This window comes from Plecotus auritus, assembly GCF_963455305.1.
Source record: "Plecotus auritus genome assembly, chromosome: 14".
NCBI lineage: Eukaryota > Metazoa > Chordata > Mammalia > Chiroptera > Vespertilionidae > Plecotus > Plecotus auritus.
In genome coordinates this window covers 831,328-857,968 of record NC_137780.1, presented here as the reverse complement: position 1 = coordinate 857,968, position 26,641 = coordinate 831,328, and the positions used below count along the sequence as shown (strand labels likewise).

General features: G+C 62.8%; 3 protein-coding genes across 3 annotated transcripts in view; 2 read left to right on the top strand and 1 right to left on the bottom strand.

The window, feature by feature from the left end:
- The window catches only part of IGFN1 (immunoglobulin like and fibronectin type III domain containing 1), a 29,893-nt gene extending 23,032 nt beyond the window's left edge, over positions 1-6,861 (top strand). The window contains exons 20-25 of the mRNA XM_080651058.1: positions 877-1,179; positions 2,075-2,163; positions 2,797-2,992; positions 3,304-3,603; positions 4,730-5,056; positions 6,366-6,861. Of these exons, the coding sequence (XP_080507184.1) occupies positions 877-1,179; positions 2,075-2,163; positions 2,797-2,992; positions 3,304-3,603; positions 4,730-5,056; positions 6,366-6,379 (1,229 nt within the window). The 3' untranslated portion in view covers positions 6,380-6,861. The remainder of the gene's footprint in view (positions 1-876; positions 1,180-2,074; positions 2,164-2,796; positions 2,993-3,303; positions 3,604-4,729; positions 5,057-6,365) is intronic.
- PHLDA3 (pleckstrin homology like domain family A member 3) overlaps positions 1-26,641 on the bottom strand; it is a 120,985-nt gene that overhangs the window by 11,353 nt on the left and 82,991 nt on the right. The window lies entirely within an intron of this gene.
- Positions 23,482-26,641, top strand: part of PKP1 (plakophilin 1) — a gene marked incomplete at its 5' end in the record, with an annotated part of 32,151 nt that continues 28,991 nt past the window's right edge. The window contains one exon of the mRNA XM_080651026.1: positions 23,482-23,683. Within this exon, the coding sequence (XP_080507152.1) occupies positions 23,482-23,683 (202 nt within the window). The remainder of the gene's footprint in view (positions 23,684-26,641) is intronic.

Here is a 26,641-nt window from a genome sequence, read left to right as displayed (position 1 = left end):
TCCCCAGTGTGGGGCGTGCGGGAGGCAGCCGATCCATGATCCTCTCTTATCATGGATGTTTCTCTCTCTGACATCAATAAAAATACATTAAATTAAGAAAGAAAAGGCCTCGCTTGAGAGGCAGGTAGCCTGGGAAACACAGATCTAGATGCCTCGTGACAGGCAGTGGTGACGAGCAGCTCAGAGCTCAGGACAAAGAGATAAAGGATTCTATGCCCTGACCGGTGTGGCTCAGTGGATAGAGCGTCGGCCTGCGGACTGAAGGGTCCCCGGTTCGATTCCGGTCAAGGGCATGGACCTTGGTTGCGGGCACATCCCCAGTAGGAGGTGTGCAGGAGGCAGCTGATCGATGTTTCTCTCTCATCAATGTTTCTAGCTCTCTATTCCTCTCCCTTCCTCTCTGTAAAAAATCAATAACATATATATTTTTTTAAAAAAATAATAATAATAAATAAAATAGCCCTAGCCAGTTTGGCCCAGTGGATAGAGCGTCGGCCTGCGGACTGAAGGGTCCCGGGTTCGATTCCGGCCAAGGGCATGTACCTTGGTTGCGGGCACATCCCCAGTAGGGAGTGTGCAGGAGGCAGCTGATGGATGTTTCTCTCTCATCGATGTTTCTAACTCTCTATCCCTCTCCCTTCCTCTCTGTAAAAAAATCAGTAAAATGTATTTTTTTAAAAAAAGAGATACAGGATGCTAGTCTTTGGGATCTTGGGGATGGAGACGTCACCCGCAGAGTCCCAGGTGGCAGGAATCATGGAGGTGGGGTGGGGGGGGGAGCGAGGGGGGCAGGCAGGTTGCTGAGTGAGTGGAGTGAGCCGGGGCGAGGCTCCCTGGAGGAGGTGCCACGCCTCACGCTCCCCGTTGCTCGGCCAGGACCCCCCGGGCCCGTGAGGGACCTGCAGGTCACAGACACATCGCACACCAGCATCAGCCTGCGCTGGGCCCCGCCGGACGCCCAGGACGGGGACGAGGCGCAGGGATACGTGGTGGAGCTGTGCCCCTCGGACAGCCTGGAGTGGGCCCCGTGCCACGCGGGCACCGTGCCTGGCACCGCCCACACGGCCAAGGGGCTGCGGCCCCGGGAGGCCTACTTCGTGCGGGTCGTCGCCGTGAACGACGGGGGCCGCGGGGAGCCCGCCGTCCTGGACGTGGTGGTGCATGCCATGCCCGTCCAAGGTGAGCGCCCCTCCCTCCTCGCCCTTCCTTTGGGGGGGGGGCGGGGCCTGAGCGGCCTGCCGGGGCTGGGAGCCGGGACCCCTTCCTTCCCCAGTCTAACCAGGTCACGTTCACCGAGCACCTACTGTGTGCCAGGCAGGCCCTTTCAGACGTGGTTTCTCGTTGCAACTTGTAAAAAAAAACCCCACGAGGTGCTCTAGCCCAGTGGTCGGCAAACTCCTTCGTCCACAGAGCCAAATATCAACAGCACAACGATGGACATTTCTTTGGAGAGCCACGTTTTTTAAACTTAAACCTCTTCTAACGCCACTTCTCCAACCTAGACTCGCCCAGGCCGTGGTATTTTGTGGAAGAGCCACACTCCAGGGGCCAAAGAGCCGCCTGTGGCTCGCGAGCCGCAGTTTGCCGACCACGGCTCTAGCCGGTGGCTCGGGGGATAGAGCGTCAGCCTGGGGGTCGCAGCTTCCCGGCCCGGGTCGGGAGGCAGCCCATCCGTGTGTCTCGCTCACCTCGGTGTTTCTCTCCGTCTCTCCTGCCTCCTTCCACTCTCTAAAAATCAGTAGAAAAAAATATCCTCGGGTGAGGATTAAAAAAAAAAAAAAAAAAAAATCTGTGGCAGAGACGGGATTTAAAACCAGGTGCCCACCTGGCTGTCCGTCCGCCCGTCCGCCCGGCGAGGCTCGGGAAGTGCTGGCTAACTCTGTGTCCCCCTCTGTCCCTGCCTAAACCTGCCCTCCCCTCCCAGCTCCCTCGGAAGCCAGGTGTCCGTCAGGTCTCAGCCCCGGGGAGGCCGGCCCCGCCCTCCCCTCCCCTCCCCTGCCCGCCTGGTGGTGACCATGACCGGACAGCAGGAGAGCAGGGGGGGGGGGGGTGACGGCCATGATGTGTGTTGCAGTCTGTCCCAGGTTCCTCGTGGACTCCAGCACCATGGACGCCCTGGTGGTCCGAGTCGGGGACACCATTCGCGTGCCCGTTCGCTTCGAGGTGAGTGTGTCTGCCGAGCGGCGTGGAGAGGGGCCGTTGCCAGCGGCCAAGGGATCCAGGCTCGGCCCTCGGTGCCCTTCTGACCCAGGCTGGGCATCAGGCCACAGTGAGGGAGGGAGGGAAGGAGGGAGGGAGGGAGGGAGAGAGGGAGGGGGGGGGAAGGGGGGAGGGAGAGAGGGAGGGGAGGAATAAGAAGGGGAGAGGGAGGGAGAGAGGGAGACCTTAGCTAGTTTGGTTCAGTGGATAGAGCATTGGCCTGCGGACCAAAGGGTCCCGGGTTCGATTTCGGTCCGGGGCACGTACCTCGGTGGCAGGCTCCTCCCTGGCCCAGGCCCTGGTCGGGGCGCGTGCAGGAGGCAACCCCTCGATGTGTTTCTCTCACGTCGACGTTTCTCTCTGTCTCTCCCTCTCTCTTCCACGCTCTCTCTAAAAATTCCATGGAATAATATCCTCGGGGGGAGGATTAACAAAACAAAACAAACAAAAAAAAGGAAGTAAAGGGGTCTCCTCGCAGGCCCAGCCCCACCCACACCCCTCCCAGCACCCTCTCTGCCCCAGGTCCCCGCAGACCCCGCCCACAGGCCGTGGACACCCCAGAGCTATCCCTCCCCGCGCTCCCTTCTCGTCCCCCAGGCGGCCCCGCTGCCCGAGGTGACCTGGCTGAAGGACGGCCTGCCCCTGTCGAAAAGGAGCGTGACGTCCACCAAGGACGGCCTCACCCAGCTCCTGGTGCCCGCGGCCAGCCTCTCAGACAGCGGCCTCTACTGCGTGGTGCTGAGGGGCCCGCAGGGGCAGGAGGCCACCCACACCTTCACCCTCAGGGTGGCAGGTGAGGCTGCCCCCCCCCCGCCCACCCCCCGCCCCACCTGTCTGTGCAGGGACAGCGCACCCCAACCCTCCCACCGGCTGTTTCTTTTCTTTTTTCTTTCCTTTCCTTTCCTTTCCTTTTCTTTTCTTTCTTTTCTTTTCTTTTCTTTTCTTTTCTTTTCTCTCTTCTCTTCTCTTCTCTTCTCTTCTCTTCTCTTTTCTCTTTTCTTTTCTTTTCTTTTCTTTTCTTTTCTTTTCTTTTCTCTTTTCTTTTCTTTTCTTTTTTTTTCTTTTCTTTTCTTTTCTTTTCTTTTCCTTTTTTATGAAAAAAAGCGAGGCCACAGGCGCCGGGGCCCATCCACCTGCAGGAGAACGTGCCGGGGACGGTGACGGCCGAGTGGGAGCCCTCGCCCGATGAGGCCCGGGGCGTCCCGCTGCACTACACGGTGCTGATGCGCTCCGCGGCGCACGGGGCCTGGCGCGAGGTGGCCGACCGCGTGCACACCACCCGCTTCACCTTCCTGGGCGTCGTCCCCGGCCACGAGTACCACTTCCGCGTGGTGGCCAAGAACGAGCTGGGGGCCAGCGAGCCCTCGGACACCAGCCAGCCCTGGTGCCTCCCGCGGCTGCGAGGTGAGCGGCTCCGGGCACCCCCCGGGGGCAGCAGGGGGTGGGGGAGGGGGTGCCGAGGCCACGTGGCCAAAGCGGCCGGAGCGTGTCTCCATGTGTAGCTGGACCCGGAGTCCAGCCGGCGGCCCGGAACTGTGGCCGCCCCTCTCCTGTCCGACCCCCACTGCACCGGGTCCTCTGGGTCCCTGACTCCGGCCGGGGAGGGGGGCCGGGGAGTCCCACCTCCGTGGGGAGAACGGAGGGGCTGTGGGTGCCTGGGGCTCCACGTGCCCTCGGGAGGCAGGCGATGAGGTCAGTGGCTCCCGGAAAACCCAGCCAAACACAGGAGACCTTAGACACAGCCCGCCCCCCCCCCGCCCCCCGCCGATGTTAAAAGCAATGACAAAACCAGGCGAATTTTCTAAAGTTCGAACACTCCAGGCAGGTTCCACTCCAAAAAGGGGAGGCTGTGATGGCCTTTCACTCGTTCTCCTTCGACTCTGTGCTCTGTGCCAGGGGTGGGCAAACTTTTTGACTCGAGGGCCACCATGGGTTCTTCAACTGGACCGGAGGGCCGGAACAAAAGCATGGATGGAGTGTTTGTGTGAACTAATATAAATTCAAAGTAAAGGAGCGGAGGGGAGAGCAAGAGAACCGGATAGAACAGCCGGATCCGGCCCGCGGGCCGTAGTTTGCCCACGGCTGCTCTATGCTCTGCTCTCACGTGTCCGCAGGGGACCTGTGTTAGCCCATGGTAAAAAAAAATAAAAAAAAAATTAAACATCCCTCGCCCAGCCGGCGTGGCTCAGGGGTTGAGCGTCCACCTAGGAACCAGGAGGTCACGGTTGGATTCCCGGTCGGGGCACAGGCCCGGGTTGTGGGCTCCATCCCCAGTGTGGGGCGTGCAGGAGGCCGCCGGTCGGCGATTCTCTCTCATCATGGATGTTTCTCCCTCTCTCCCTCTCCCTTCCACTCTCTGAAATCAATTAAAATATTGGTTTTTTTAAATTAAACAAACAATCAGACAAAGAGTGAGGCAAGCCTGGGGCCTGCTTGGCAGGAAGGACGCTCCTGTCCCCAGCCGCCTGCCTGCCTCCCTCCGAGCCTCCTGACTGCCCCCCCCCCCCCCCCCCCCGTGCTTCCCTTCCAGACAAGGTCCCGGTGAAGGCCCCGAGCTACCGGGAGCCGGACCGCGGCCAGAAGCCCTGGTTCCTGGTGGGCCTGCGCTCGCACCTGCTGCCGGCGGGCTGCGAGTGCTGCATGAGCTGCGCCGTGCGAGGCTGCCCGCCGCCCCGCGTCACCTGGTTCAGGAACGGCGAGAGCCTGGGGGGCCGCCGCGGGGCGTACAGCACCGACACGCTGGGCGTGTGCTCCCTGGTCATCCCCGCCGTCGGCCCCGAGGACAGCGGCCTGTACAAGGCGGTGGCCGAGAACGCGCTGGGCCAGGCCGTCAGCACGGCCACCGTCCTGGTCACAGGTACCTGCCGGCCTGGCCAAGGCCGGGCGCGGGGGAGGGGAGGGAGCCAGGGGCGTGGCCACCTGCCTGCAGGGGTCCTCGGGGCAGGGGGGGGAGGGGGGGCGGGGTAGGGGACTGGGCGGGGTTCTCCGAGTGGCCGCCATGGACTCTGCCTTGAACCCGGCCCTCGCTGGCCCTCGCTGAAGGGCCCCGGGGTTGGCTGGCCTGCAAAGGTGGGATGTGGGCTGCGTCGTGGACGGGCGATGCTTGGCATCAGCAGAGAGAGAGAGGTCTGGAGTTGTGTGCTCTCTCCGTACGCACGCCCACATGCGGAGTCAGAGCCCAAAGCCATGGCATTCTCTCGTCGGTAAACTTCCTCACAGCGCAGCAAATCGCGTTTGCTCAAAGGAAAGCATTTCTCGCCCTGGCCGGGGTGGCTCAGTGGATAGAGCGTCGGCCCGTGGACTGAAGGGTTCCCGGGTTCGATTCCGGTCAAGGGCACGTCACGTACCGTGGTGGCAATTTTCCCGGCCCTGGTCGGGGCACGTGCAGGAGGCCACCCATCCATGTGTCTCTCGCACATCGATGTTTCTCTCTGTTTCTCCCTCTCTCTAAAAATGAATGGGAAAATATCCTTGGGTGAGGATTAACAAAACACACACACACACAATTTCTCCCCAATAATCTTTTTTTTAAAATATATTTTATTGATTTTTTTTTTTACAGAGAGGAAGGGAGAGGGAGAGAGAGTTAGAAACATCGATGAGAGAGAAACATCGATCAGCTGCCTCCTGCACACCTCCCACTGGGGATGTGCCCACAACCAAGGGACATGCCCTTGACCGGAATCGAACCTGGGACCCTTGAGTCCGCAGGCCGACGACGCTCTATCCACGGAGCCAAACCGGTCAGGGCCCCAATAATCTTATAGTTTGAACATCTCATAGTTTGAATAGCCAAATAAATAACCCTAAACCCTTTAATTATTCAGAATGGTCCTTGGTACAAAAATGGCCCTTCAGCTCTGGCCCGGGACCCCCCCTTCCGCCCTGCGCCCTCTGTGCCTGGGACTCGGGGGGGCCCCTCAGAAGCCCCGCTGGTAGAGTTGCCTCCTGTCTGGGTGCTGAGGGCTGCCCGGGGCCGGGAAGGACTGGTCTGAGTTCCGAGAGCATCTTCTGGTTCTGGATTTGAACCCAGGGCCCCCGTGGCAGAGCCCAGGCCTAACCCCTTTGCTGTAGGACCGTCCCACTTAGCAGGTGTGTGTGTGGGGGGGGGCGGGGGGCGCTGCCCCCCGGGGACCCGCCGGATACCTGGTGTCCGTGTCTTGCAGATCCCAGCTCCTAGCCTGCCTCGCCCTCGATGGCCCTGCCTGGCCACCCAGCCACGGAGGAGGACGGACGCCTGATGGCCACGCCGGCCAGGGGCCAGTCCCGAGGGTCGGACGGGACGGAGGACGCCACCCGGAGGCCAGGGCGGCAGCAGCGAGGGGCTTCTGGAAGGTTCCCCCAGGAAAGCCCGTGGGGAAGGAAAGGAGGAACGGGGGAGACACCCAGCCTCCGGCCGCACCCACAGGCTGACCGACAGGCTGACCATGAAGGTCCCCCTTCCCCCTGCTGCTTCCTTCTCACCTGAGCACGCCCCCAGGGGAGCCACCTGCAGCGGGGAGGCCGGGGCCCTGGGAGGGAAGAGCTGGGCTGCTGTGACCCCAGGGAGGGGACAGGAAGGAGGTCCGAGGTCCTGGGTGGGCACTGGGGCCCGGAGGACACGTGGGGGGTGGGGGGCTGCTCGCTGTGTTTTTCCTCATTAAAACGTTGGGTGACCAGCTGCCAACCGCCTGGAGGTGTGCTTGGAGGGCGGCTCCTGGAGCAGAGCCTGGAGACCGGGCTGCAGCGGGAGGGGGGGAGGGGGGGTTCTGGGTTGTGGAAAGAAGGGGGTCAGAATCGGGCTGACGACGAGGCCAGCGCAGTCCAGCAGGGAGGGAGGGCCGGGGGCCCTCAACCCTAAGAGTATCTCCTGTGGCTCAGTGTCTCCGGGGCCCCCCTGGGCCGTGCTGGGCCGGCGTCTCCCCACATTCATGCGAGGACACACCCCAGCTGTGAGCTCCTCTGTCCCAGGGAGACTGTGACGTGGGCAGCGGGGAGCCAGGAGCCCAGGCCTGTGAGGAGGGGGGCTGACTCCTGTCCTCAGAGGGTCAGGGGTCCAGGGGTCCAGGGGGCAGCAGGGACAGCGAGGCCTCAGCCTCCTCCTCTGAGTCCCATCCCCGCCCCCCCACCCCCCCCAGCCCCCATCAACCGGCCTGCCATTCCAGACTTGACCACCAGGTGGCGCCGCAGGCTCTGCAGTGGCTGGAAAGGTAGCAGAAGTGCAATCTGGGCCCAGCCCCGGGGCTCTGCCCCCCCCTCTCCTGCCCCCCGTCTCCCCCAGGTCTCTCTGGGAGAACTGTCTGCTGGACATAGGAGCCCTGGACAGGCCTGGAGGAGGGACCTGTATGGCCGCCGCCCCTCCCACCCTCCAGGACCTCACCGTGGCCAGGCCCTCAGCCCGGGGGCTCCTGGAGGTGGGGCCTTGAGCTCGGGGTGTCACTGAGAGAGTCCTCAGGGTGGAGGTCCGGAGGCAGGACCCTTGGGGGCCTGGGGGGCCTGGACCGCCTTGGTGTGTGGGTCCTGGGTGGGAACAGGGGGCGGGGCCATCAGGCTCTGACTGACAGGCCCTCTCCGGCTTGGCTCTCTGACTCCTCAGCAGCTTGACCTGCCCCCCCTCCCCGCCGCGCAGCAGCCCTCCCCTCTCCTTCCTGAGACCAAAGCTGGGGTCCCTGAGGTCAAGGAGTGGTGCGGGAGTGCAGCCAATGTGACCCCCTCGGGGCCCCGACGGGACTGCAGAGCGTGCTGTCAGGGATGGTACCACCAAGGAGGAGGGGACGGGCTGGTGGAGAGACGCCGAGGCCGGACGGGGCCAGGGGCTCAGACCCGGCCAGGTGTGGGTGCTGGACAGCGGCGGACAGGCCTCTCTCCCGCCCATGCCCACCTCCCGGGCGCGGCCAGGCTGCTGACAGCCCTGGTGTCCCGGGACTCGGTGTCCTGGGTGAGGCCCTGGGATTGGGCGCAGGCTGAGGAGGGTGGCGGGGGGGTGGGGCCCCCAGGGGCCGGGGACAAGCGCTGCTCCAGCATTTGGCCACCGCCGAGCGCCTGGCGGGAAGCTGCCAGCACTCAGCCGTCGGGCGGCCCCTCCCAGGAGCAGGGATGGGTGTGCCCTGGGCCCTCCTGCCAGCCCGCCCCCCTCCCTCCCGCGGAGGGTAGCCTGCCCCCTCCCAACCCCACAAAGGCCCTGCCCTGCAGCCCACCCTGACAGTCCCCTATGGAGCCCTCCTCTCTGTCCCTCTGTCCCCTGCCCCTCCGCTTCCAGCCCCATAACAGTCCCACCCCCAGGGGCCTGTTCTCCAGGCTGGGGGTCTCCAGGGCCCCCTCCAGGCCTCGAGGGAGACGCACGGTGTCCCTAAGGCAGGACCCCACCCCACCCACCTGCCTGAGGCTGTCCCTCCTCAGGAGACCCCCTGGGACCAGGGCCGAGGGAGGAGCAGGTCTGACGCCCACAGGGCAGGGGACTGGGTGCCCCCGGCACCCTGCTCTCCCGTCCAGCTCGGCTGCAGCCTCGGCCAGGACGGCCCCCTCCCTCCCCCTGGTCCAAACGCTGGGGGTGACGCGGGGGCTGGACCGGGTGCTGTGCTGGGGGGCAGCAAGCCTGGCCTTCGCTGGGGGGGAGGGGGGCGCCGGGGGGGGGGAGGGGGGGCCTGCAGGCTCGGGCGCGCCCTCCCTGGGCCTCGCCTCGGAGGGCAGGTCCCCGTTCTGCTGAGCTGCCAGTTTCACTCTCCTGAGAGCGTGTGTGTGCGTGTGTGTGTGTGTGTGTGTGTGTGTGTGTGTGTGTGTGAGATGACGAGGGAGTTGGTCCCTGCTGGCATCACCTGGCCCTGAGGCTGGGCTACCTGGGACCCCGCTTCCCCTCCGACGGGGAGATGCGGGCCTCCCCCCCCAGCCTGGATCCGGGGGCGCTGGGCTCGTCCTGTTCCCCGATGGCGGCCCGTCGGCAGCTCCTGGCATTTGCATGGGGTTAGAAAGGGCAGGCGAGGAGTCGGGCCAGGGAGGAGGGTGGGGGCCCCTGCTCTGGTACAGCTGAGCCAGGTATGGCTTTGCTGTTCCCCCCGGGGGCCCTCAGCTGGGGGGGCCCCCCTCTGCTCGCCAGGCCTGGCCTCACCCAGGAGGCTGCCGTCCATCAGCGGGCCAGGCCCCGGCTGTGGGGTCTGAGGCCCTGAGGAGAGTTCTGGGTTCCTGCAACGCTCCCCGGGGGCTTCCCCCAACCCGGGGCCTGGAGAGCCTGCTGTTGCCCTGGCAGCCGCGCCACGCCCCCCCACACTACCTCCCCCCCCCCGCGCCTGCGTCAGGGGAGCTGTCTACGCTTGCACTGGCTTCCCAAGCGATGAGGCAGCACCCCGCCCGCCCCACGCCGCCCCGACTCACGCCCTGTCATTTCCAGCGGCCCAGCCCCTGCAGGGCTCCCCGAGACCCCACCTCGAGGTCCTGTGGCTCCCCTTGCTCCCATGTCCCCAGCAGGCAGAGCCCTCGGAGGAGGGGGACCGATGGCAGAGGGCCTGACCGGAGGGACATGGAGCTGCAGGTGGACAAACCCTCCATGGGTCCATGCTCAGCTCACGCCAGGCCCCGGGGGTGGGAGGGTGGGGGGGGGCTGAGGACAGGGTCCAGGAGGGAGCGAGCCTGGACGGCGGGGGCAGGGCTGGTGTGGCCTCTGTACTGGAGCGAGGCCTGTGCCAGGCAGATTCTGGTAAAAATGTGCACACACAGGCGGGGGGCGGGGGGGACGGCATTCCAGCCTTGTCACTCCCCGGGCCGCTGCTGGGACAGGAGCCGTCCCCCGTCCCTGTGGCCGCCCGCCTTCCCAATTCCCGCCCCCCACCCTGTCTTCCTGGATGACTTTTGTGGCCACGGAGGCACATGTTCTTTTTATTTTTTAAAAAACGTATTTTTATGAATGCCAGAGAGAGGCAGGGAGAGGGAGAGAGAGATGGAAACATCCATGAGGAGAGAGAATCACGGACCGGCTGCCTCCTGCACACCCCCTGCTGGGGATCGAGCCCGCCACCCCGGGCATGGGCCCTTTGACCGGAATCGAACCCGGGACCCTTCAGTCTGCAGGCCGGCGCTCTAGCCACGGAGCCACACCGGCCAGGGCTGTTGGACGTCCTCCAAACCCCTCTTCCCCCCAGTCCCGTCCGTCCCTGCGCCTGTTCCTCGCATCGGACACGGTGGTTTTGGGGCTTCCTGCCGTGCTATTTTTAGCCTGACGTGCCTGTTGTCTCTACACCTTTTATTAGACGAAGCGCCTGCATCTCGTCCTGCGTTTGTTTTCCTAAGCGGCCACCTCCCTCCCTCCCTCCCTCCTTCCCTCCCTCCCTCCCTCCCTCCCTCCCTCCCTCCCTCGTCTCAGGGATCGGTGTTGCCGGGACCTAGTCCGGATTCCCACGGCAGGAACACGTTCTCAGAAACAGGAGACGTGGGCGAGGGGCCGGCTTCCCCGTGGAGCTTGGGGCTCCTTCCCGGCTGGACTCTGCCCTCCCCCCTCCCTCCCCGCCCCTCTCCCCCGGGCCCCCCCCCCCGCGGGCGTTTCCCTAGCTGCTGCGCTGTTGCTTTTTCCGTGGGACGGATGCCGACACCAGCGGCTCTGCCCGCACCCTCTGTGCGCTCCGGTCTGAGGCAGGTGAATCACACCTGCTCCCCATTGTTCCCCGGATTGCCTCACGCATGGCAAGCCTGCCCTCCCGCCTGGGGCGTCCCAGAGACGAGGGCCCTGCTTCCTCGCCCGGGGGCCCCCCCGATGATGCACGGCTGGGCCCAGCCCTGCAACCGTCCAGCCTGCAGCCCCCAATGGCCCCCAGGTGGCCGCCCAGGGGGGGACTGGGCTTGGAAAAGGCCAGGTGGGACCTGGAGACAGAAAAGCAGGGTTGTTCTAGGCTGGGGGGGGCGGGGGGGACATGGGGGACACGGCCGGGTGAGGAGTGAGAGAAGGGGTTGGGAAGACCCACAAGGATTGAAAACGGGGCCCCGACTTGTGTGGCTCCGTGGATAGAGCGCCAGCCTGCGGACGGCAGGGTCTCGGGTTCGATTCCCGTCAAGGGCACAGGCCCGGGTGGCAGGCTCACCCCCCAGTAGGGGGCGTGCAGGAGGCAGCCCATCCATGATTCTCTCTCGGCATGGATGTTTCTCTCTCTCTCTCCCTCTCCCTGCCTCTCTGAAATCCATTTTAAAATATTTTTTTTAAAAAAAAGGAATTGAAAACAGGGACTCGGACAGGGACTCCCACGTGGTTTGCCGTAGTCTAAAGGTGGGTGCCGCCCAGGCGGCATACGACAGGTCACGCAGCCATGGAGAGGGAGCATGGAGGCCGGCCAGGGCCCGCGGGATCCTGAAAGGCACCGTGCTCCGTGGAATGGGCCAGCGCCCAAGGGACCCGTGTGGTTCCACGTACCTGACCCGGAACAGCCCGATTCCGAGGGGACGGGGTGCAGGAGGGGGGCGCCCGCGTGGGGAGGGTACCCCCTGGTGGTGGTCTTTAATGGGGGGTGGAGTTTCTCTGTGGGAAGACGCAAGAGTTCTGAGGATGATGGTGGTGATGGTTGCAAGACTGTGGGAATGTGCTTTATTTTTATTTTTCTATTAATCCTCACCCGAGGCTATTTCTCCATTGATTTATTTATTTTTTTTTAGAGAGAGAGAGGAAGGGAGGGGGAGAGACAAAGAGAAACATCCAGGTGAGAAAGACACATCGATGGGGGTTGCCTCCCACATGTGCCCCGACCAGGGCCCGGGCCGGGCGGATGGAGCCTGCAATCCAGGTACATGCCCTTGACCGGAACCGAACCCAGGACCCTTCCGTCCGCAGCTTGACGCTCTATCCACGGAGCCAAACCGGCCAGGGCTGCTTAATGCCTTCCAACTGGACACTTAAAAATGGTGAAAATGGTCCATTTTTGCCCCCGGCCTGGTGGCTCAGTTGGTTGAATCATCGTCAAGTACAGCAGTAGAAGAGTTTCGGGTTCGATTCCCCGTCAGGACACATGCCTAGGTTTCAGGGGGCAACTGTTCAATGTTTCTCTCTCTCTCTCTTATCAATAAACATCCACAGGTGAGGATTTTTTTAAAAAAGATAAATTTTATGCCCTGGCCGGTGTTGCTCAGTGCATAGAGCGTCGGCCTGCAGACTGAAGGGTCCCGGGTTCGATTCCCGGTCAGGGCACCTACCCGGGTTGAGGGCTCGATCCCCAGTGAGGGGTGTGCAGGAGGCAGCCGGTCCGTGATTCTCTCTCCTCATGGACGTTTCTCTCCCTCCCTCTCCCTTCCTCTCTGACATCCATAAAAATATATTTTAAAAAAATAAAATAAAAGCAAAGAGGCCGTGGGTGTGTGTTTTATAAACATGACCCGTCCACCAACCTAACCCTTCAGACCTAGAAACGCGGCCGGAGACCAGAGGCTTGGAGCAGGGAGGGGCCCGGTTCAGACAGGATGGGGCTGGGCACCGGGGGTCCCTCAGCGTGGCCTGGGCTCTGGGCGCCCCAGGCTGCTGTCGGGGGGCCAGTCTGGGTGACTCAGGCCCCTCCCGCTGTTAGGCCGGTGATGACAGTGAACTCCGTACAAACAGCAATTAGGGTAATTGTTCTGTTTGGACGTGACCAGATTTCATGGCGCGGTGGGATCGGGCCCCACGCCCCCCGGCAGCCTCTTGTGGGGGGGACACACACCCTGTGAGGGGTGAGGGGTGGGAGAGAGGGTAGGGTGCTGGGGGCAGGGGGGCACAGCGTGGGTGGGGGGGGAGGGGAAAGTCCCAGTCCTGGAGGATCCAGCAGGCACCCTGCCTTACACCACAGACCTCGTCGCCATGGAGACAGACGGCTCCCGCCAAACCCAACAGATTTCCCAAGGGAAACGCAATTCAGATCCCTGGATCGCAGCCCACGGGTCTCCCTTCTGCTGAACCTGAGCTCGGGCGGCCTCCCCAGGTGCAGTCCCTCAGGGCAGCTGCCGTCCCGCCTCCGGGAGGGTAGGAACGAGGAGGGCTTAGCCGCCAGCGTGCTGTGTGACTCCGGACAGGTCGCTTGCCCTCTCTGAGCGTCCGTGTCCCTGCTTGTAAACGAGGGGTTGGGGTAGGTGCTCGAAGCCAGTCCTCCTCACACCTTCACTGGGTGCGTGTCCCCCCCCGCCCCCCCCCCCCGGGCATCGGGAAGATGCTGGGGCAGCAGGACTGGACGGGGCCGAGGCCGCATTTCTAAGAACCTGCTGCTTCCGGGGCCACGTCTCAGGGCCGGTCGGTCACCCACCCCGAGTGTCAGAGGCCACCAGCTCCTCGTCCCCGCCCTCCCCGGGGGCTCCTGAAGAACAAATCGGCCGTGGCGTGTAGAAGCCCCTTGGCAAACGGGCAGGACCCATGTAAATGCCGTGTTTGGGGAACATCACCAATCACCTGTGGGTCGGGCCTCTCCCCAGCGCGGGGCGCGGGCACTTCTCTGAGCCTCTGACGTGGGGGTGACGGAAGCCCCCCCCGACTTGGGCCGGTGGTGATGATTCGGACCAATAAGATCACAGAGTGGACACCGGGTCACCCTCGCTCCTCTCGGCCGCTATCCCACCCACAGGGCGGGACGGTCAGGGGTGGTGGCCACTTCTACCCTCAGCTGCTCTCCTGTCTCATCCTGGGAGTCCAGCCTTCCAGGCCACCATACAGGCCACTCCCTCCATCTTCAGGGGGGGCCTCAGAGCTAATGGGGGAACCAGGGGGGCCTCAGAGCCAACGGGGGAGCCAGGGGGGCCTCAGAGCCAATGGGGGAGCCAGGGGGGCCTCAGATCTAATGGGGGAGTCAGGGGGGCCTCAGAGCTAATGGGGGAGCCAGGGGGGCCTCAGAGCCAATGGGGGAGCCAGGGGGGCCTCAGAGCTAATGGGGGAGCCAGGGGGGCCTCAGAGCCAATGGGGGAGCCTCAGAGCTAATGAGGGAGCCAGGGGGGCCTCAGAGCCAATGGGGGAGCCAGGGGGGCCTCAGAGCCAATGGGGGAACCAGGGAGGCCTCAGAGCCAATGGGGGAGCCAGGGTGGCCTCAGAGCTAATGGGGGAGCCAGGGGGGCCTCAGATCTAATGGGGGAGCCAGGGGGGCCTCAGAGCCAATGGGGGAGCCAGGGGGGCCTCAGAGCCAATGGGGGAGCCAGGGGGGCCTCAGAGCCAATGGGGGAGCCAGGGGGGCCTCAGAGCCAATGGGGGAGCCAGGGGGGCCTCAGAGCCAATGGGGGAGCCAGGGGGCCTCAGAGCCAATGGGGGATCCAGGGGGCCCTCAGAGCCAATGGGGGAGCCAGGAGACTGATAGGTAGACCAGCACCCGGTCCCAGTCCCCCCCTGGCCGGGGCCTTGGTTTACCCATCTGGGAGCAGAGTGCGGGGCCTCCCCAGCTCCCAGCGCCCCCCCGCACCCCCCCCCCCCAGCTCTCAGGACGAAAGGCCCGCAGACAGACAGCACCCACTGTGTCTCCTGGCGGATGACTGCCGCCGGGCCGGCACCTGTGGGGACCTCCCTCACGGAGAAGGAATGACAATGGGAGTGACCCTCGTCAGCGGCTGGGCCCCGAGGTCCTGGCTTCGTAAGTCCCTCCCCGGAGGGTGACGGCGCTGCGGCCACTTCCTTCTCCCACGGTCGCCCGCGGGCCCTGCCTGGCTCGTTTCTGAGGGGCTGTGTCTCCTGGGGTGTGCCCGGCAGCCCCGGCCCCGCCCCCTGAGCCGCGTGCCATGCCGTGGGCTCGCTGAGAGAGGCCCCCCGCTCCTGGAGGCTCCCTGGCATTGGGGGGTCGTGGCCCTGTTTCCTGGGCTTCACCCCGGGGTTCCAGCCGGGGCTCCGGGCAGGGGCCATGCTCCCCCCCCGGCGTCCGGCGTCCTGGGCTCGGGCCGCGCGGCCCCGTCCTGCCTGGTCTCCACGAGGCTCTCCTGCAAGGACACTCGCTGTGGGACCGAGGGCCAGCCCTGCACCGGATCTCATGGTGAGAGCCCTGGGGGGCGCACCACCTTCTCCCAAATACGGTCACACACAGGGTTCGGGGCTGGACCATGGACAGCTCCTGGGGGCGGCCACCCCGCAGCCCCTGCCTGTCCTTCCCCGAGACCGTTTGCTCCAGCAGGTCTCTCCGCCCAGGAACGTCAGGTGGTGTGTGTGTGGTGTGTGTGTGGTGTGTATGTGGTGTGTGTGTGTGGTGTGTGTTTGGGGTGTGTGTGTGGGGTATGGTATGTATGTGGTATGCGTGTGGTGTGTATGTGGTGTGTGGTATGCATGTGGTATGTATGTGGTGTGTGTGGTGTGTGTATGGTATGTATGTGGTATGTATGTGGTGTGTGTGGTATGTGGTATGTGGAGTGTGGGGGGTGGTGTATGTATTTGGTGTGTGTGGTGTATGTGGTATGTGTCTGTGGTGTGTATGTGATGTGCGTGTGGTGTGTGTGGTATGTATGTGGTGTGTATGTGGTGTGTGTGTGTGTGTGTGTGTGGTATGTGGTGTCATTAACACCCCCCCCCCAATTCCTCAAAGCTCTTTGTCAAAATGGGCCCAGGCCCCGCCTGAAGCCACGCCCACCAAGCACATAGCAGAGAGGTGGCCGGCCCACGCTGGTGATCCTGGTGATGGGCGCTCCCAGCAGCAGGGCACTGGGGCTGGGCTGCCACGGAGGCCCTGGTGAGCGGTGGGGCCACGCAGACAGGAGAGAGGTTCTGCCACTCAGCAGCTTCTCCGCCCGGCCCAGGCCTTGGGGCGTCTTGGCTCCCCGTCCGTGCCCATCCATGGCCTGGCAGGCTCCCGGCACAGCCGCTCCGAACAGAAACCCCGTCCGGGATGCCAGCTGCCCTGGGTGTGGCCGCCCCGTCTGCAGGCGCGGGCGGGTGACTCATCAAATTACCGCCGGGGCCATACAGGGCTGGGGTTGGGGTGGGCAGGCGACGGTGAGACAGACAGGCCTGCTCAGCTCTTTGAGGCGCACGCCGCGCTCCTGCCGGCTTTGCGGCCCCCGCGGCCTTTCCCTGGGCCCCGCTCCACCTCCCCAGGTGCTAGCCATCTCCCAGCACCAGGCAGCGGGGGCGACGCCTCCAGGAAGCCCTCAGGGATTTCTCTCCCGCCTGGCTTCCCTTCAAGCCTCAAGCTTGTCACTGGCTCTCCACCTTCATCCTCCCCCAAGGGAGAGGGAACCCACGCCCCCTCGAAAGGCCTTGTCCCTGTGCCTCTTGGTACTCAGTTCATCTTCTGACAAATCATGGGCCCAACCAGTGGTCTGTGGGCCGACCCCCTCCCCCCTGCCCCCGCCGCCCCTGAGGTTCTGGAGTGCCCAAGAGCAGTCCTGATGCTGGGCTGGGGCAGGAGGAGAGGCCGCTAAGGAACTGGTCCAGGAGAGCGGGCAGCTAGGAGACTCGGTGGTGGTGCTGGAGCGAGGAAGTTCTTTTTTTAAAAAAAATATATTTTTACTGATTTCAGGGAGGAAGGGAGAGGGGGACAGAGAAACATCCGTGAGGAGAGAGAATCATGGATCCGCTGCCCCCTACACACCCCACCCTGGGGATGGAGCCTGCAACCCAGGCATGTGCCCTGATTGGGAACTGAACGGTGACCTCCTGGTTCCTAGGTCGACGCTCAACCGCTGAGCCACGCCGGCCGGGCCGGAGCGAGGAAGTTCTGTCTGTTATAAGCTCCCGCAGTGCACCCAGCACCAGGCTAGACATGGGACATATTTTTTTAAAACACAGATTTACGGCCACAATACCCCGGCGAGGTGTCACTCAGCTAAACTGACAAGTGAGGAAACGCAGGCACCCAGAGGCTCACTCCAAGCCACACAGCCAGCCGTGGGAGAGCTGGGACCACGTCTGCTCTCCTTTTCCCGGCCACCGCCCTGGGAAGGCCCTGGGGTCCGAGCCCAGAGCCCACGTGCCATTGGGTCCCGCCGAGAGCTGGAGGCCCCCAGCAGGGGAAGGGGGGGGGGGCGGGGACAGGCAGAAAGGCAGATCCCGGGTATGCCTGCGTCTGTCATCGGGAGGGCAGAACTGGAATTTTGGGTTGGCAGAGGGGCGGGGCGCCAGGCCTGCCGAGTGCTGAGGCAGCCGGCTGGGATGGGGTTGGGCCGCTGCCCTGTTATTCATCACTGTCCCTGGCCGCCCCACCCCGGCCCGCCCAGAGAGACCAGAATGCCAGCTCAGGGAGAGTCCTGGCGTGTCGGAGGCCTGGTGCACGCCCTGGCCGCGCCCCATCGCCGGCCCAGCCCGGCCCGCCTTGGGCTCATCCAGGTCCTGGTGTCTGGGCCAGGCCTGACCTCTTTGCTCTCTCTCTGCCCGCCGCCCGCCTTGCCCATCGGCTCCCAGAGCAGAGCAGGCTGTGGGAGTGGGCACGGGCCCCTCTAGTCCCAGCCCTCAGGGACAGGGGGCCCAAGAGCATGAGCGCTGAGCTTCCGGCCCAGGTGGCTGCCCAAGGCTGGGGGCAGGGCCTCCGTAGGCCACCCCTCCAAGCCTGTTCCCCATCCAGGGCTGGGAACTGCTCTGTGGCCCTCCAGGCACCGTGGCCCCAGCCCTGGACATAAGGTCCCATCAGGGGTCAAGCTGGGAGTCTGGTCCATTCCTGCCCCGGCGCCTGGAGGGCAGGGAGGGTCAGAGGTCACCGTACATCCTTGGAAAGAGGACTCCCCCGAGGTGACCAGGCCAGGGCAGGGGTGAACGGATTCCGGCTTCCTGATGTAAATTCCCCATAAGAAGTGAGCTGGGCCGAAACCGGTGTGGCTCAGTGGAGCAGCTGTGGGCAAACGACGGCCCGCGGGCCGGATCCGGCTGTTCTATCCGGTTCTCTTGCTCTCCCCTCCGCTCCTTGACTTTGAATTTATATTCGTTCACACAAACACTCCATCCATGCTTTTGTTCCGGCCCTCCGGTCCAGTTGAAGAACCCATGGTGGCCCTTGAGTCAAAAAGTTTGCCCACCCCTGGGATAGAGCGTCGGCCTGTGGACTGAAAGGTCCCGGGTTTGATTCCGGTCAAGGGCATGTACCTTGGTTGCAGGCACATCCCCAGTGGGAGGTGTGCAGGAGGCAGCTGATCGATGTTTCTAGCTCTCTATCCCTCTCCCTTCCTCTCTGTAAAATATCAATAAAATATATTTTAAAAAAAGAAGTGAGCCAAAACCGGTTTGGCTCAGTGGATAGAGCGTCGGCCTGCAGACTGGAGGGTCCCGGGTTCGATTCCGGTCAAGGGCATGTACCTTGGTTGCGGGCACATCCCCAGTGGGAGGTGTGCAGGAGGCAGCTGATCGATGTTTCTAGCTCTCTATCCCTCTCCCTTCCTCTCTGTAAAATATCAATAAAATATATTTTAAAAAAAGAAGTGAGCCAAAACCGGTTTGGCTCAGTGGATAGAGCGTCGGCCTGCGGACTGGAGGGTCCCGGGTTCGATTCCGGTCAAGGGCATGGACCTTGGTTGCGGGCACATCCCCAGTGGGAGGTGTGCAGGAGGCAGCTGATTGATGTTTCTCTCTCATCGATGTTTCTAGCTCTCTATCCCTCTTCCTTCCTCACTGTAGAATATCAATAAAATATATTTAAAAATAAAAAATAAAAAAAGAAGTGAGCCGGGCAGGCTCCCCCTGCACCTGGGGAGGCCCCGAGATGGGCGGGGGGCTGCGTGCATTCCTGAGGGTGTCCCGCCAACAGGAGACGGGACACAGGTCATCGCGGACACTGGCCTTCAGAAAAGCGAAGGCGGGACCAGGATGCCCAGCTCGTCTGAGTGACCTTCAAGAGCCAGCACCCCACCCGGTCATGGAGGCCAGCACATGAGGGCCACTGTCAATCAACCGAAGGAATCTCAGTGTCCCAGTGGAGCAGACACATTTGGAAAAAGTGAACTTCAGCCAAACCGGCTGGCGTGGCTCAGCGGTTGAGCGTTGACCTTTGAACCAGGAGGTCACGGTTCCATTCCCGGTCAGGGCACATACCCGGGTTGCGGGCTCCATCCCCAGTACAGGGCATGCAGAAGATCCATGATTCTCTCTCATCATGGATGTTTCTCTCTCTCTCCTTCTCCTTCCTCTCTGAAATCAATAAAAATATATTTAAATTTTTTTTAAAAAAAAGCAATACTGAACGTCATACCTGGAAATAATTTTAAAGGTAACCCGCGTCAGCGTCCAGAGGTTATGTGTGGCCTCTTATAGCCAAACTAGAGGCCCAGTTCACGAAATTCGTGCATGGGGGGGGGGGGGGAGTCCCCTCAGCCCAGACTGCACCCTCTCCAATCCGGGACCCCTCAGGGGATGTCCGACTGCCAGTTGTCCTAAACCGGCAGTCAGACATCCCTCTCACAATCTGGGACCGCTGGCTCCTAACTGCTCACCTGCCTGCCTGCCTGATCACCCCTAACTGCCCCCCCCTGCCAGCCTAGTCACCCATCACTGACCCCCCTACCGGCCTGGTCGCCCCCAACTGCCCCCTCCGCTGGCCTGGTCACCCCCAACTGCCCCTCCTGCCATCCTGGTCACCCCACCCAGCCTGCTGTTCAGCCGTTGGGTCATCCCTCACTAACCCCCCTGCCAGCCTTGTCTCCCCATGCTGCCTGTGTTCGGCCGTCCATCCGGTTGTTTCGGTCGTGACGGCCCTCGGCTTTTTATATATTAGGATGGGCCGGTCCAGGCATCAACTCCAGGGCCCTTCTGCCTCCGGAAGGTAGCAAAAGGCTCCTTCCGTAGAGACATCATGACCACGCACGGTGGCCAGCATGTGAGGTTTCAGAGAGGCCGAGGGCGTGACACAATGCCCCTGGATTTTTATGTGACTTTATAGTCCTCCGGGGCCCTTACGTAACCCGTGAGCACGAGGCACTTTAGTGCCCGTTTTACGGGATGTTTATAAGGGAGGCGGGGGCGTGTAGAGGAAGACGGTGGCCCGGGAGTCCCCAGGGCTGATGAGGTGGTTGACACGTGCTAGCTGGTGACCGCAGGCAAGCCAGCTCCTCTCTGTGTCGGAACGAGGTGGAGGCCGGGGCGGGGGGGTGTCTGGGGCTCCGTGGGCCCTGGTGGTCCAGGGCCGGGAGCCGCGTCTCCCGTGTTGATGCGATGCCGGAGGCTCACAGGTGTTGGGCTTCTGTAGGTATGACATCCCGTCGGTCACATCTCCGGTTTATTAGGCACTGGGTTCTAGGGCACCCAGCCCTCAATTAGGAAACTATTTCTATTGGACGCTATAATGTGCTTTACGATGTTCTGCTCAGCACGTGGCTGCCAGGAATGCCTCCTGGGGAGACGCCGGGGCTCCCCGCACGCACGGAACACCCGCTTCCGGGGAGGGGAGCGCGTGACCTGCACGTGGCCCCCGAGACTGCCCCTCAGGCTGATCCATCCTTCCTCTGCAGGTGACAACGGGGACCTAAGCGGTCAGGGTGAGCCCAGCCCGTGTGGCTCAGTGGACAGAGCGTTGACCTGTGGACTGAAGGGTCCGGGGTTTGATTCGCAGTCAGGGCACATGCCTGGGTTTCAGGCTCCATGCCCAGTGGGGGGCGTGCAGGAGGCAGCCGATCCATGATTCTCTCTCATCATGGATGTCTCTCTCTCTCCCTCTCCCTTCCTCTCTGAAATCAATAAAAATATATTTACAGAAATAAATAGCCGTAGCCAGTTTGGTTCAGTGGATAGAGCGTCGGCCTGTGAACTGAAAGGTCCCAGGTTCGATTCCAGTCAAGGGCACATGCCTAGGTTGTGGGCTCGATCCCCAGTGGGGGGCGTGCAGGAGGCAGCTGATCCATGATTCTCTCTCATCATGGATGTTTCTCTCTCTCCCTCTCCCTTCCTCTCTGAAATCAGTAAAAATATCCTATACAATAAAGAGCTAATATGCTAATTAGACCAGATTGCAGAACTGGCTTCCAGAACCCCCAGTGGGCGGGGGGCGGGGCCGCGAGGCAGCCAGGGCTGCGAGGGTCACTCCCTTGCACGATTTCGTGCATCGGGCCTCTAGTATTTAAAATCTATACTAATAAAAGAATAATATGTTAATTAGACCAGGAGACCTTCCGGAGACCTTCCGGACAAAGCCATGGTGGCGGGGCTGAGGCAGAGGCAGTTAGGGGCAATCAGGCCAGCAGGGGAGGTCAGTTAATGGGATCAGGCCAGAAGGGGAAGGCAGTTGGAGGGCGATCAGGCTGGCAGGGGGGGCAGTTGGGGGCAATCGGGCTGGCAGGCAGAGGCAGTTGGGGGTGATCAGGGAGGCAGGCAGACGGGTTAGGGCCAATCAGGCAGGTAGGTAGGTGAGCAGTTAGGAGCCAGCGGTCCCAGATTTCCAGAGGGATAATTGGGCCTAAACCGGCAGTCAGACATCCCCCAAGGGGTCCCCAGTTGGAGAGGGTGCAGTCTAGGCTGAGGGATCCCCCCCCCCTGCTCCGAGTGCACAAATTTTGTGCACGGGGCCCCCTAGTAAATAAATAAAAGGTAAGTGTGAGAGCTGTGAGCAGTGACGACCAATGACAGCACGAACCCGAAAACTCGGGAGCTGGCGGGATGCCTGATCCCACAGCTCAGCCCGACGTCCGTGGGGAAAGTCCTGAGTCACCCCGGAGCCCGGGTGACCCGCTCAGGGTCCTGTGCGTAAGGAGGTCAGGCAGGGTGTGGTGCCTTTTACAAAGACCTCCATCCGCGTCGTTAAAAGAAGACTCAGCTCCTGTCACTCACCCCGTCAGCTCATGGGGGCCACCACTGGGCCTGCGGGAGATGCTCCCGGAAACAAGTCTCACCACGCACGTGTCCCGGGGGGTGAGCGTGGCAGCACGTGCACCAGAGTCCTGGCTCCAGGAGCCCATCCTGGGGGCGTTTTAGGGGTGCGGCCGGCTTTGAGGGCTTCAGTGGGGGTCCGGGTAGGAGTCACACTGGCCTTCATTTACATTAGCCTTCGTCCACTCAGAGGTATTTTTTAAAAATACGTTTTTATTGATTTCAGAGAGGAAGGGAGAGGGAGAGGTAGAAACGTCAATGATGAGAGAGGATCATGGATCGGCTGCCTCCTGCACACCCCACACTGGGGATCCAGCCTGAAATCCAGACATGTGCCGTGACTGGGAATTGAACGTGACCTCCTGGTTCATAGGTCGCCACTCAACCACTGAGCCACGCCAGCTGGTCAAAAAGTATTTATTTTATTTTATTTATTTTATTTTATTTTATGATCTTATTTTATTTTATTTATTTTATTTATTTTATTTATTTTATTTAATTATTTTATTTATTTTATATTTTATTTTATTTTATTTTATTTTATTTTTGGTAATCCTCACCTGAGGATATTTTCCCATTGATTTTTAGAGAGAGTGGACGAGAGAGGGAAAGTCAGAGAGAAACATCGATGTGAGAGAGGCACATGGATGGGTTGCCTCCTGCACGAGCCCCAACCAGGGCCCCAGCCGGGGAGGAGCCTGCCACCGAGGTACATGCGCTTGACCGGAATCGAACCCGGGACCCTTTGGTCTGCAGGCCGGTGCTCTACCCACTGACCCACACCGGCCAGGGCAAAAAGTATCTTTTAATTGAACCCCTAACATGTGTCAGGCTCCACTTTTAGGGGCTAAGTCTGGCGCTTCAAAAGGATCCACAAGTGCTTTGCGGGGGGCGGGGGGGGGGGTCCCCACGCAAGACAGGTGTCCCATTTCGGGCCTCGTGCCCCGCCCCACTCTCCGCAGAGAACGGAGTGTCCCACAGGCGGGAGGCCTCCCTTTGGACGGGGAGACGCGCTGCTCCTGCCTCCAGCCGGGAGCCCTCGCCCACGGGGCCCCGCCTTGACCTGGGGCGGAGGGGGATGGGCTGCGGGCCGGCCCGTCCAGGAGCCGCCAGACAATCTCCTTCCTCGAGAGAAGCCTCCCAGGTCCCAGGGCCGGAGCTGAGCACATAGTTTCTCCCTGAGCAGGAGGAACGGGGGCCGGGCCCAGGGGCGGCTCCCGGGACCTCACCTGCGCGTGGGGGGGGGAGGGGGGGGGAGGGAGGGGGAGCGAGGACGAGGCACAGTCCCACACTCAGGAGCGCCCTGCCCCCCAGGAGCGCGGCTCCGAGGGCACGGGCACGGCGGGCGGAGTGGGTGGTGCAGGCAGGGGCGGTATATCCAGTCTGACCGAGGGCGGGCCCGGCCAGAGCCTGGGAGAAGCACCCGCCGGGGCGGAGGCGCCAGGAGCAGTCGGAGGAGCCGCGCGCAGACAACACGCACCAAGTCTATGGCCACAGGGAGCCGCTGAGCGCGAAGAGCCCTCCGCCGCCCCGCGCGCCTCCCGCCCGCACCTCGCGCCTCCCGCCCGCACGCCCGCCCGCACGCCCGCACGCCAGGCCCGGCCCGCGCCACCGCCGCCGCCGCCACCATGAACCACTCGCCGCTCAAGACCGCGCTGGCCTACGAGTGCTTCCCGAACCAGGACCACTCGACGCTGGCGCTGCCCTCGGACCAGAAGATGAAGACGGGCACGTCGGGCAAGCAGCGCGTGCAGGAGCAGGTGATGATGACCGTGCGGCGGCAGAAGTCCAAGTCCTCGCAGTCGTCCACGCTGACCCACTCCAACCGAGGTACAGGCTCGTGCGCGCGCGCGCGCGCCAGCGCCCGCGGGGAGGGAGTGCGTGCGCCCCTGGCGGAGGCCGCGATGGCGCGCACGGCCCCCCGGCGTGGCCGGGGGGGACCCACAGTGTCTTGGTGAAGAGTAGGGACCGAGGTTGGCAATTGGGGGTCCCCCTGGGCCCCTGGCTGAGCCCTCATGGGGGCGCTTGTCTGCTCCATCTGGGTGCTTGTCTGACCAGGCAGCCCTCCCCACCCCCAAAGTGCCCAGACTGGGTGAGGGGGAGAGGATAGGGACCCCCGAAACTCAAGGAGGGAGACACAGTATCTGATGGGAGGGAGATACAGTATCTGACAGGAGGAAGATACAGTATCTGACAGGAGGGAGATACAGTATCTGACACGCTGGGGGAGAAACTGCAGGCCAAATGCTTTCAGACAAAGAATCACACACCAGTTCGTGAGCCTTTGGTTTCTTTAGTAAAACTTTAGTCCAATGCTAATAAAGACCAAAGACGGCAAACCAGGGCAGTGGACCAGGATTTGAGGATGGGGTCCAGGCCTCGTGGGAGAGAGGGTGCTGGTGAACAGGGGGGGGGGGGGGGCGGGGGGACTATACTCCCTCCCCCCAGGTCACTGCCCACCGCTGGCTTCTGTCCTCTCTCGCTGTCCTGTCCAGAGGGCGAGAAGTGGCTGGCTGAGGGGCCCCCCAGCACCCCAGACCCTCAGCCCTGGGCTGGGCCCCCAGCTCCTCTCCTGCGACCTCCGCCGACCTCCGCTCAAGGTCACGCGGCCTCCAAAGCCTTTGTCTCCTCCTTTATCGGGTGCCTCGCTGGCTGCTCACTAGAAGGTTTGGGGTAACAGAGGCCCCAATTCTGGCCTCGGTCCGGTCACAGCTGCGGCCAATCTGCTCCGGCCCCCGCACGAGGCTCACCTGTCCCCTTCCCCTTTGGTCTCAAAGCAGACCTGGGGCCCAAACCCTCTTCTTCCCACGAACGGGGACACCGCCATCACGGGGTCCCCCAGGGGCCTCCGGCCAGGTGAGGGCTGACCCTGGTGGCTCCTGGGTACACTCTCCATACACGGGGCTCCCAGGGCCTGCCCCTGCAGGTGTGTCCCATGCCTCCACCTGTGGCCAGGTTCCCACAGGGGCCAGGCCCCGGCGGCATTGGCATCGGCATCGGCATCGGGGCTGGGAGAGGCGGTGAGGTCACCCGAGCTGGTGCGTCTGGTTGAGCGGCTTTGTTTCATCAGCTCCCTGTCCTCCTCGGCGGCTCCACCCCAGCCTCCCCTGCTCATCCCGGGCCACTCACTCCTCTCCTTCTTCCCGGAGCTCATTTGCATCCCAGGCTCCCCCTCTGGGGCCTGGGAGGGGGGCTTGGCTGCTGTGAAGGGTCACCCTCCCCCCAGGACATGTCCCTGGTCCCACTGGACAGACTGGAACCCTGATTCTGTATCATCCACGGATTCTCCGGCCCCTGGGGCCCATCAGGGATCTCCGAGTGAAGAATTTGGGGCCCAGGGAAGGCTGGACCCCCCACTCCTGGCACCCGGGGAGCATCTAAGAGAACCCACGGTTCTCTCTGCCTTGTCCCAGGAGGGGAGCGGAGCGGCCTGGGCTGGAGAGGGAGCTCGGTGGAAGGAGCCTGGGCCCGAGGGCCTGTCCGTCAGGGCCTCCCAGAAGCTCACCCCGAGCCGCAGGGGGAGGAGGGTCTGGGGCCTGGAGGCCCCCGGGAGGAGGCTGCTCGGAGCCTGCCTGCCTGGGGGGGGGGGGGGCTCTTCCCCTGAACTGGCCCCTGTTTCTGGGGGTCTCTGTGCACAGAGTGTGGGGGACAGAGGATGTGGCTGCCCACATGGATCTCGGCCGGAGCCCTGACCTGCAGGGGGTGCTGACCAGGGGCCGGTGGGGGGTAACGGACACACTTGTCCCCATGGGGGTTCTTGGTGGCTTTTTGAAGCTTCACCGTCTGACCCGACCCCCAGCCTCGCTGCTGCTGCCCCATGAGATGGGGGAGCCCTAACCCCGTAGCGCCATTTGCCAGGCGTGTCTCCTGCCGCTGGGACAGCTGGCACTTTGCCCTTTGGCCTTGGGCCTCCCTTCTCTTACCCCCAGTGGCCAGACCTGTCCCCCTCTCCCTGGGCAGATGGGGGTGGGTGCAGCATTCTGGGGGTGCCCGTCTCCCTGTCCGTCACAGGGCACGGGGACCTGAGGACTCCTGGGGGCAGACTTGGACTAGACCCCCGCTCCCCCAGGCTCAGGGAAGGGCCCTTCCCGGACCCCAGACCGTGCACACACATCCCATGTGGGGTCGTGTTTTCGGGACCAAGGCTGGGACGGGGGCTGGTCAGAGGCAGTTCTGAGCTTGTTCGGCAGCGAACCACTAATTAAACTTCAAATGAACCAATTTGGGCTTCTTTACCGCGAATCTTGGCTCGAAGTGGAGTTTGAACCAGAATTTCCGCCGGCCTGTCACAACGCATGCAACAGCGCGGGCATTCCAGGGGGTTTCACCGCAAACGCCGCTCCCCTGGCTCGGCTCATTGGCGGAGAATTTTTTAAACACACACACACACATACACATACACACACGCATATGCATGCACGCACACGCACACATGCATACACACATGCACGCACGCACACACATGCATGCACGCATACACACACATGCATACACGCACACAAAATTCTCTCCGCGCCCACAAAACTGTGACTCCCCACCAGCAGTCGTCCTAACTGTGCAACCTGGGAGCCACTCCTGGGCTGGGGCACGCCACCCAGAAGGTGTGTGATGGCCTCGTGTGGCGTTATCTGTGGGTACATCGCACACATGCACACACACGTATGCCCACACCATGCACATACACATACATGCACACGCACGCACGCGCACACATGGCATGTACAGGAGCCACGCTCCAAGGAGCCCTGGAGCCGCTGGGCAGCGGGCAGTGACCCTGCTGCCGGGTTT